Consider the following 10,842-nt stretch of genomic DNA (forward strand, 5'->3'; position numbering starts at 1 on the left):
ATTACTTAATATGACAATTTAAAGTTAAAAATGATTTCAAGTATTAATTCAAACTAATTAACTCTTTTTTAATTTCAAATTTTTTTTTGTCTTATTTATCCATATCTAATGAGAATATATTTAATAACCATAACTTATTTTTTATAGTAAATATTTTAAAGATGAATGTTTAGTAAATAAATTGATTACTTAAGATTAATAAAAATAAAAATAAATTAAGATTAATGATGATAAAAAGTTATTATAATTAATGAGGGTAAATATGTTAATTTGATAATTTGAAATAAATTTTAAGTTAATTTTATTAAATAACTTTAATACTTTAAATAAAAAATTAAGTAATAAATTTTGTAGTGACAACTTAAGAATAACTTAATTTAAAATCAATTTTAAGTCATTAAGTAATAAGTATTAAGTTTTATCAATCATCCACTTAAATGATTAATAGGTAGAGCTATAAAAAAAACTTTGAATTGAATGATTTTTCAAGAAAAAATTAGCCAATTGATGTGTTTGGTTTATGTTTTGATCAAATCAAACTAAGTTAATATGATTGGCTTATGTTTCGGTTTATGTTTTGATCAAACCAAATTAAGTTAATATGATTGGCTTATGTTTCGATCAAATCGAACTAAATCTCTAGTAATAGAAAAATAGAAAAATTGAACCAAACCAAACTTGTTTGGTTGGTTAGATTCAATTGTAGATTGATTTATGTAGGCCAGGCTCAATTAGTTTTTAATGTTTGTTTAAATCCTTACTTAGATTTAGAGTACAAAACACATTTCACATTTTAAATGGAAACCATAATGAATGTATGTAAAAATTAATTTGAACCGTAATCAAATGATAATTAATTACTTTATTAGAGTCCACATAACATACATAGAATTGAACCAAATTCATCCATCAAATAATTATAAAAAATAAATATTATAAATTTGTATAACTTAATTTTTTTTATAAGTAAATATTTTTAATTTTACATCTTAAGAAAAGAGAAAAAAAAAAGTGAAATTAAAATTTCATTTAATTATATATATAATCCAAATTGAGTAAGACAAAACAAAACAATAACCAAACTCATTCCAAATCTAACAATCCGATATAGATTTAAAAATAAAAGAGATAATTGTATTTTCAGCCTAGTTGGGCTTGATAATTGAGTTAAGATCCTTCAATCACTCATAATTGATTACAAGAATATGAGATAGTAATTGACAGAAATACTCATTTGACTTATTTTAGGTGAAAGAGTTAAAGAGAGAACGAGAAATGTGGGTGACTGGTTAGTTTTTTCATTTAATAGTTAAGGGTATTTTAGGGATTTTTTAAAGGCAAATATCATTCCTCTTAATTTCTACTCTTTCATTGGATTGTGAGTTTAATTATAGATGATAGGAGGACCTTATCTCAATTATCAAGTCTATCTGAATTAGAAACACGATCTTCCTCATATAAAATTTCAAACTCCTGCCTAATTTGTTTATTGTGTTCTCAAAATCTATTCTATTAGTAACCAGAGCTGGTTGCAAGAGGCTTTGAATGAAATAAGTAGGCAAAGCGTGTCACAAGTCCCACCAGCAACATTAAGACGAGTTGTTGGATGGGTAGTTGAGTTCGTGAATAAAATAAATATGAAAGGTGTGCCTCTTTGGCACCTACCCTTGTGGTCCTTGCCCTTGTTTTGCTAACAACTCTTCATGGACCATGCCCATTTGCTTTTGAGGTATTCTTCTTTTCAGGGTGGGGTTGACAATTAGTGCAGCTGGTTTCCATCTCGTGGCTCAAAGTTTAAATATTCTATTATATAATTCAATCCAAATCCGACATGAATAATAATAATTATGTAAAAAATATAAACCTAAATAATATCTAATTAGTAAACCGATAACACATCATAATAATCAGGCCCTTCTATTTAATAATGGAATAACCGATTAAAATGGACAAAAGAAACAAGAAATCATAAATCTAACCTCCCATTTTTTTTACCCACAAAAATACCCATTTTGGACAAGAATACCCTCATTTTTTTCTTACAAATATTGAAGGGTATTTATAAAAAAAAAATGGATTACTCTTTAAGTTTAAAAATGGGAAATATTAGTTTTACAAATTTTGGATATTTTCATCATTTTTAATCAATTAATAATTTAATAATTAAATTGAGTTAGTTTTATATATGTATATATAATTAATGTTTCAACCAAACATGTTTTATGACTTAATTGCTCTATTTATTTAAAAATAAATTTAAAAAGAGTCAAATATAAATTAAATAATTTTAAAATATAATTAGGTAAATAGTGGATTAAATGGGTTAATTCAGGTTAAATTCTTGTTATGCAAATTGATAAAAAAATTATCTATTTATTAACGAGTTATGCCGATTAACACGGATTTGACGTAAACCCATTTATACTCAACTCAAACTTGCAAAAAGCTTATTAAGTTCATGTTATATGGGTGAATCGTATCTAACTTTGTCACTCCTATTTAAGGTACATATTTAATCTTTAATCTCTAAAGCTATGTTTTAATCTCTAAAACTATATTTGGTTACTAAATATATTTTTCTCATATTTGATTTCATTGTAAAAATGTCAAAAATTAAATATAATTAAAATTAATTAAAAATTCATATAATTTAAAATAATTTTAAACTATTTGATCTTTATATATAAGTGAAATGGATTTGGAGTAAGTTATAAAAAAAATTATTGATTTTATATCTATTATTTATTTATTCCTTCTACTTTTCCTATTTTAAAACGAATCATCAAATCAAAAGATTCCAAGTGTGCGCTCAATAGCCACATCATTTTCTTTTTTACATTTATTAATATTAACAAAATAAGGGCATTTTAGACTATATATTGAAATACACAAACTAGCCCCTTAATGTGAAATTGGATTTATTTATTTATTTATTAATTTTGGTTAAAATGGAATAAATTTAGTCACATGTATATTTTTTTAATACATCTATCTTACTATACCTTATCATATTTTTCTCTTTATATATGTATTACCTTCTTTATAATACTATTTTTCATGATTTGTAATATTAATTTTTATGATTTTTTGTATTTTTGAACAAATTAAGTTAATATATGTTGTTGTAGTAGGAATTTAATTATCTATTATCCTAATTTTAAAACTTATATATTAATAATTTAAGCAATAGTAGAGTGATATTAATAAGAGTTAAATCATTTTACCAAGTTGTAATAATATTATTAATACTTTTGGCTTGCATGCCTAATTTTGAACATTTTAGGTTTGATCATAAATTGATTTAAAAAAAATAGAACCAACTTAGACTAGTTTATGTCGTAATTGTTTTCGAAAACAATTCTGAAAAGCAGTTTTTAAAAACTGTTTTATGATGTTTTATAAAACAAAATTATGTTAAATATGTTTTAAAAATAATTTTTATATTTAATGTTTTATTTTTAATTATTTGTATAATTATTTTCTAAAACAAATGAAAATAATAAAAACAACTAAAAATGCTATCTGAAGAACAGAAAATAAAAAATAATTTTTGGTTGCCAAAAGTGTTTTTTTATTTTTTTTATTTTTATTATGGAGAATAGAAAACCATTATTTCAAACATACTCTTTATTTTCACTTCTATATCCAATTGAGTAATAAAACTGTTTTTTTTATTTATTTCAAACATATCTAATTCATCAATTCTTTCCTTATATTTTAGTCAATCCAATTCTATATTCAAATAAACCAAATAGTTTCAATTAGATTTTAATAAATAAAATTATATTTTGATACATGAAATTGAATCAACTAATTATATTTTAAGTAAGTTTTTCTTTTATTTAAAAAAGTTAAAAGAGTTATATTATAAATGTTTATATGTGATAATAGAATGAGTTTTTTCGGGTACTTGTCCTGTCCTATTCCCTAATGAGAAGGGTTTAAGTTAAAGATAAACAAGTTCAAGATGGATTTAACAAGTTTTTAAGAATTTGAAATGAGTTGGAATATAACTTTGTCTCGATTATATATAATTTTAAATAAAAAATTATTTTAATGATTTTTTTTTTAAATTTATACTTTTTAAATATAAATAAAATATTACTTTTCATAAAAATAAATTATAAATATTTATAATAGTTTTTATTTATAAATTATATTTATTTTTAATAAAATTTAAAATTTTAAAAAATAAAAATTTTGAAAAATTGTAAACGACGGGGATGAGAATAGATATGAATAAAATAAAAATGAGGATTGGGATGGGTTGCCTGTCCTCAACCCGCCCCGTACCATTCCTGCGTTGTTTGATATCGTGGAAGTACAATGGAAGAGACATGCGACGAGTCTCTTGTAAAAGACAATGCAAGATTCAAAAGAAAAAGTGCTTGAAAGTTATCCTTTAAAATTGTGTTGGCTTCAACCGGAGCCTTTCGTTAAAGCCAAAACCAGAAAGATATTCCAACCAATGCCTTTGTGTGAGCAGCGGATAAAACTTAAGTGTACCGAACATGGGATTATTTTATCCCTTTCAATCTAATAACCCATTATCTACGCGGCCTTGCTCCTCCATTGTTGCAAGGAGTCTCCACACCCGATGGGTTGCACCTAGAATTAGTACAGGTGAGAGCCCCATAAGTTGAAATGAGTTTGATATTGCAGAAAAATGTGTGTTTCGAGAGGTTGGAACGGAAGAGACCCCTGCAATCAGTGTTGCTTTGCAGCACCCTGTTGCAGGAGTTTTCAAGTTCTTTCTCAATTTTGGTTTTCTGTTGAGTAAATGCACAGAAGAAGAAAGGCACAATTGGTTGAGGATTTGTTTTTGATTTATTTTTTGGGGGTTAGATTGTGAAAGAAAATGTGTTCAAACTCGTGTTCTTTTGATGACCCAGATGGTGTTTTGAAACACTGGGTTGGTAAGACTTGATTCTGTGTGGATAGGAGAGAAAAACTATACAGATGTTGTTTGCATAAATCTGCATTTGGGAAGTTTGGAACTGAAGGAACTCTTGAAATCAGTCTCAGTTGTAGCACCTCTTTGCAAGAGTTTGTTACATGTTCTTGCTCACTTTTGGTTTTCTTATCCATTAAACACAAGAAGAAAGACACAGCTAGTTGGGTCTTTTTCTGTTAGACTGATAAAATAAATGTGTTTAAACTCATATCTTTTGATGACCCAGATGTTATCAGAGTTTGTTGAATGAATTATTTGTTGATCAATGTTGTTTTGGTGGAATTTGTATTTTTTTGTGGTAGAATTATCATCCATAATTTGCACACATGCTGTTTGTATAAATGCCCAAAATTTGTTATGAGCTTTGGAAATTTGTTTGAGATACTTGCTTGCAAAGCAAGGGGTGGTGAATAGTATAAAATAAGGAAATTATGGAAATAAAAAACATAGAAGAAATTATGAATATAGAGACAGTTTAGTTCTCTCTTGATCTGTTTGTATAGATTTTCTTGAATTCTTTACTTAATGTTCTCTGTTCCTTGATTTGCCTGATCTCTGTTCTAATAGTGTGAATACTGTTATTCTAAATTTTGGAACTGGTGGCATTACTCATAATGGTTGAGAGCAAATGGACACAATGGCTAATTTGAGATTTTCTTATTTATGGTTTATCTACTTAGTAGAGCCCATCAAATGGATACACATCTAAAGTATTGTCATAAACAATCAACTTATGCATACACATCTAAAACAGAAGTTCCTTTTTTTCCTATTGCAACAAGCCATGCCAAGTGCAACTGAAACTCTTTGTGGGTAAGCATTTGGAGCAAAGCAATACTACATGTTTGGCATTTACTTGCGAAGATCATGGATTGTTGAGATTGTTTCTACAACAATTATGTCCCATGTGTTAATTTTTGCAACACCATATTCAGATTACTTGGCCAGGAAGAGGATGCAATCTTAAATTACTTACAAGCTCAACTCAAGAACATGGATATTGGATGTCTACCTACTTTCTCATTTAAGTTTCATGTGTTATTATCTTGGATCTTTGTGAGCAAACTGAACTTAGGGACTCCTGGAGCAATGGATGCATTGACCATATCTAGTTGGTTAATGGTCATTAGACAGCTCGTGTACATTTTTGGAGGTTGGTGCCCTAATACATGGAGAGGATCTAGCATTTCTGCCTTCACTGATGTACTGCCTGTAGTGAAGTTGTCATATCCTATGGTAGGATGCTTTGGTAACTCCTGTCCAACAAATTTTTTGTCTACTTGCTCAATTCTTTTTGTTGGTACATATATGCTTTATTCTCTTGGATGAGAAATCATTCTTTAGTAAATGAATTCATCTGTTATTGCTTTTAAGTAAAAACTATAAACTAAAGAGTCATTCACAGAAAAATACACATACTGAAGCTACTTTATGACAAGATACAAAAGATGGAAATGCAGATTCTTCACATTCTTGACATGTTCTAGTTGTTTTTGATATTACCTTCAACCTTTTAGGAATAAGTGATTCCAGTAACCTAGATCTTGAAGAATGTGTCTAAGAAAGATTTAACAGTACTATGGTCCAGGACCTGTTAAAGGTATTTTAATATGACAAAACTCAGAACATGCCTGCTCAAAATGTTATGGTGAGGCCCCATCTCCTGGTCCATGCTCTTTGCTCACCTGGATTTTCCCTGTAACTAGGTTGCTAGTTTGAATGTTCATTTAGCCAGGGGATCAATTGGAAGTCCCATGTCTGAAAGCAAAAGACACAGTTATTTTTAATTTCTGGTTAGGTGTAGGAAATTCCATGACTATCCAATTCCTAAGAAAGCTAGAGACTTGGACCCGTTCTTTTGCATATTCATGGGCTAGCTTCAATTCTGGAGAAGAGGAAACAGCATTGGTCAGGCACATTGTGGCTCCATCATTCTATTACGAACAAGATAAAAGCCATTTTTTTTTTTTTTTTTTTTTTTTGAGTAGGGAAGCTGGGAGGCATAATCCTTTGGAGGAGGAATTTCAGGTACCCCTTTATCGTCTGTAACTGATTTTTCTGTTGTCAAGAGTGAAGAGTTTAGTGTGGTCTTCCAGTTTGTTTAATGGTCCTTCTCTGTCTAATGTTCTTTAGAAAAAGTTGTATAAGTTAACTTGCTCTTATTGTATCCTTTCTCATCTCTATGTATTCCAATCAGGGAGATATAATGTCTGATAGTTCTATCTCAGTAGCCTACTTCTGAAATAACAAAGTAGTGGTTCCAAAATAACAAAGTAGGATTAGATATTTCCAAGGGAGATGCCTAAGTCATCTAAGGGCAGAGGAGTAGACCTGTTGTTTAGTTTAGGCAACTTTTTGGGATTTTATTTTCTTAATGAAGATATTGAGCTTGCATTTTAGGGGGGTCACTCCCTTTCTAATAGGTTCAGGATGGATGGCTTGAATTACCTGTAGTTCAGATCTATTATGGTCCCAATACACCTCATGTTGTTGTTGGGGGGTTTTAATGTGATTAGGAGTACCATAGGGCACAGTTGGATCCTGCTTTGACCATTACTCAATTACCGGAAGCATGAGAAATCTTAGGAAAGTTATTAGGGGCTGTGATCTTCTTTGTTCTCCTTATGAGTCTGTCCTTCACATTATCCAATATGCAAGTGCACCTGATGTAATAAATTCTTGTTCTCTAAGAAAAGGAAGAGGCGTTTCCTTCCAGATAGCATTTCCTGAGGTGTTGTTTGATTATTGTCTTATTCTCTTTGGAGGTTCACTTTTCAAATGGATGCCAATACCTTTTTAGTTCAAAAATATGTGGCTTGATCACTTGCTTTTAAAGAGGATTTTAGGAAATGATGGGCAGAGTTCTTTTTCTGAGGGTTTGGAGGAACATAAACTCATGTCAAAAACAGAAAAAAAAAAAGGTTGTGAAGGTCAAAACTCAAGAAGTTGAATGAAGGGTCTTTAATGGTTCTCGCAAAGAAGACAATCATAAGGATGTAAATTTTTGAATGTATTGGAAAGTCTTTACCAACGGTGAGAAGAGTTCAGGACTTCAGGTCCTTTTTAAAAGTGGGTTAGAAGAATTCCTGTGAAAGCAGGAGGCTTTTCGAGGCAGAAATCAGTTGGGTGTAAATCTCATAATATGACACCAAGTATTGCAAGTAGAACTCAACATGATCAATACCAATTTTCTCATAATTGGCTGCAAGTCTCAGAGTAACATAAAAAGATTTGGATTCTGTGTGAACAAATCAAAATGCAAAGTGAGGTCTATGTTAATTTCCAATGGATTACATGAAACAGCTTAATACCATGAAAAAAGACATTCAATTGCTCAAACCTACAAAAGTCTTTGAAAGCCTTTCAATTTTTTAAAAAGAAACTTCTCATTTATGTTTGGTGGTATCACATTCTTATTGCATGCTCATCCTATTATATATATATGTATGTATCTATGTATGTCTGTATGTATGTATATATATTTAAAAATCTTTAACAGCTTAGATTTGGGATAATGCCATTGTCTCCTACTGGTGGGGTATCTATAAATGCAATAGTTGCAATAGATGCCTTCTCCATTTGGTAAGGCTTGTATCAAATTTATTTTCTTCATGCTTTCATTTTGCTTTACTAAGAAAATTACTTTTAATATAATGACCCTGCAGTCTCAATATTAATGCATGTGAATTTATGTTGTGCCTTGTCTTCCTGGCTAAGAAAATTGCTTTTATGTTTGAAAAGCTCACCCTCCTTTCCATTTAATAGTGATCCAGATATTTCATTTTTATAAAATTCTTTTGTGTGTTATTTGTTAGTTTGCGAGTATCAGATGAGCTGGGAAGAGGAAATGCTGGGGCTGCAAAATTTTCTATTGAAGTAATCCTAAGTATTTCAATTTGTATTGAAACACTTTTCTGGATTTTTTGTTTAGTCTTCCATCATGATATTTCATACTCGTTTACTAATGACGAGGAGGTAGCAGAAATTGGCTCAAGTGTCTCTGTCCTCGCTTTCTTAATCTTGCTTAATAGTGTTCAGCTAGTACTCACAGGCAAGTATTTCGTTCTCTGGAACTGTTTCTGCATTGTTTACACACATATACTGATATAAGAGCTTCATTTTGATACAAAAATAATTAGCAAACACTGAATTATTTTCTTAACTTTCAACTCTTCTGAGCAGGGGTGGCTGTAGGAGCTGGTTGGCAAGGAGTGGTTGCAATTATTATTATTGGTTGCTGTTATGTTATCGGGATTCCTTTAGGAGTTTTGCTTGCTTATGTGGTCCATCTTTCAATTAGGGTAAGAAGCTGTGGTCCATACAATAGAACTTGAGATCTATACACGTCAAAATATAGACCACTAATATAATATTAGAATTGGTGATCTAGCAATAAGCATGAGCTTTGGTATTTGATTCAAAATAAATCTGAGATCCATACCATGCTAGTTGAACCATAACTTGAGCACTGATAACTTAATTAATTTGTTTTTGTTGGATGTCAATCTGGATCCTCAAGCATAAGACAGGTAATTCCAATGCAATAATGATTTTATAAATATGTGATTTAAACAGCATGAAGGAGACTTGTATGCTTGTAGATTCTTCATTTTTTATATATATGCTGACATAGACAAATACGATGGAACTGGCTGTCCTAAGACTCATCTGCAGCTGTTTTTCTCAAATGTAGGTTCTATGGGGCTCACTCAGAACCAAGAATTTCTTCTTTGATTTACCAAGTACATGGATTGGAATGCTGTTTGGTGTGTGAATGCAGTCACTTGTGCTTATCTATGTCAGGTGGAAAACTGATTGGGATAACCAGGTAGATAAAATATTAAAAACAAAGTTGTATGGTAAAGATTGCAACTATAGAATAAGTGGATCAATGTTTTCATTTGCTTCAATGGCTTCAGTCAAAAATCTTGATTTGTTAAATAATTAAGGGCCATGTCCTAATTAATAACAAACACCTTTTCATTTTTATAGATCAAAAAATCATCAGAATGTCTCAACAAGTGGCTCTAGAAGCCATCAGAGGAATCTGACCAAAGCACCCTACAAGCCTGAAAGGAATGAAGTATTCGCTATTTTCTATTTTCTGCTCAGAATATCGAGGAAGGAATGAATATGAGGGAGGCTTTTATTCCTCAGTAGGGATGGACATGGGCCTGCTGATAGGATCCTTGGTAGGTTGGACAAGCCATGCATCTGCAGAGTATTGTTAAGTGGAAGGAAGTTTTCCACTTATTGTAATAATTCAGGACATAGTTGGATGTCACATTCTCCCATGTTTATTGGGAGTCCAATTGATAACACATGATATGATGGCAATAATCAAGAGCACACTACTAGGAGATAGGCAAGATCTCAAGGGTTTCTAGCTGACACCATCATTATCATTATTATTGTTTTAGAATTGTTTTGTTATTATTGTAATTATTTTTATTTTTAATATCATTCGTATCCTTACTGTTGTTGTTCCTACTGTTATTACTATTATTGTTGTTGTTGTTCTTGGCATTATTGTTAAATTTTATTATTTTTATTGTTGTTATTATTATAGTCTGTGCTCTATGCTACGTCTACTTCAATGTTTTCTAAGCAAAGACATGTGTATCACAAGTGAAGGTTATATAGGTTGCTGAGAATTTATTTTTACCTTTTAAAACCCTATTTTTGCCAGTTTTTTCCCTTGACATTTTATAACTCTGATAATCAATATATTGGGACAATTTTTAAGGAAATTTAATATGGATAATTACTAATTCTTTCAAATCAATTGGCCATTTCTAGCTGAGATTACCTCTGGGAATTTTCTTTCCTTGGAAAATGCAGGAGGTCCAAACATGCCTTAATCATGAATTTGATTTAGATATGATTTC

The 10,842-nt window shown here is 30.1% G+C and overlaps 1 protein-coding gene across 1 annotated transcript; it reads left to right on the forward strand.

Moving 5' to 3' along the window:
• The first annotated feature begins 4,272 nt into the window (after positions 1-4,272).
• On the forward strand, positions 4,273-10,441 carry LOC100852515 (protein DETOXIFICATION 20). Its single transcript, XM_010654857.3, has 5 exons — positions 4,273-4,623; positions 8,886-9,005; positions 9,137-9,255; positions 9,648-9,782; positions 9,947-10,441. The coding sequence occupies exons 1-4, from the start codon at positions 4,512-4,514 to the stop codon at positions 9,726-9,728; spliced, it is 432 nt and encodes a 143-aa protein (XP_010653159.1). The 5' UTR covers positions 4,273-4,511; the 3' UTR covers positions 9,729-9,782; positions 9,947-10,441.
• Positions 10,442-10,842: the final 401 nt, after the last annotated feature.

This window comes from Vitis vinifera, chromosome 8 (genome assembly GCF_030704535.1).
Source record: "Vitis vinifera cultivar Pinot Noir 40024 chromosome 8, ASM3070453v1".
In the NCBI taxonomy this organism is placed as follows: Eukaryota; Viridiplantae; Streptophyta; class Magnoliopsida; order Vitales; family Vitaceae; genus Vitis; species Vitis vinifera.

Excerpts from the sequence above, each read along its gene's own strand:
- LOC100852515 (XM_010654857.3), top strand. The coding sequence starts at position 4,512 with ATGGGATTATTTTATCCCTTTCAATCTAATAACCCATTATCTACGCGG. Across the intron at positions 4,624-8,885 it reads TGCACCTAGAATTAGTACAG|TCTTCCATCATGATATTTCA; the intron begins GTGAGAGCCCCA and ends TTTTTTGTTTAG. Across the intron at positions 9,256-9,647 it reads TGGTCCATCTTTCAATTAGG|GTTCTATGGGGCTCACTCAG; the intron begins GTAAGAAGCTGT and ends TCTCAAATGTAG.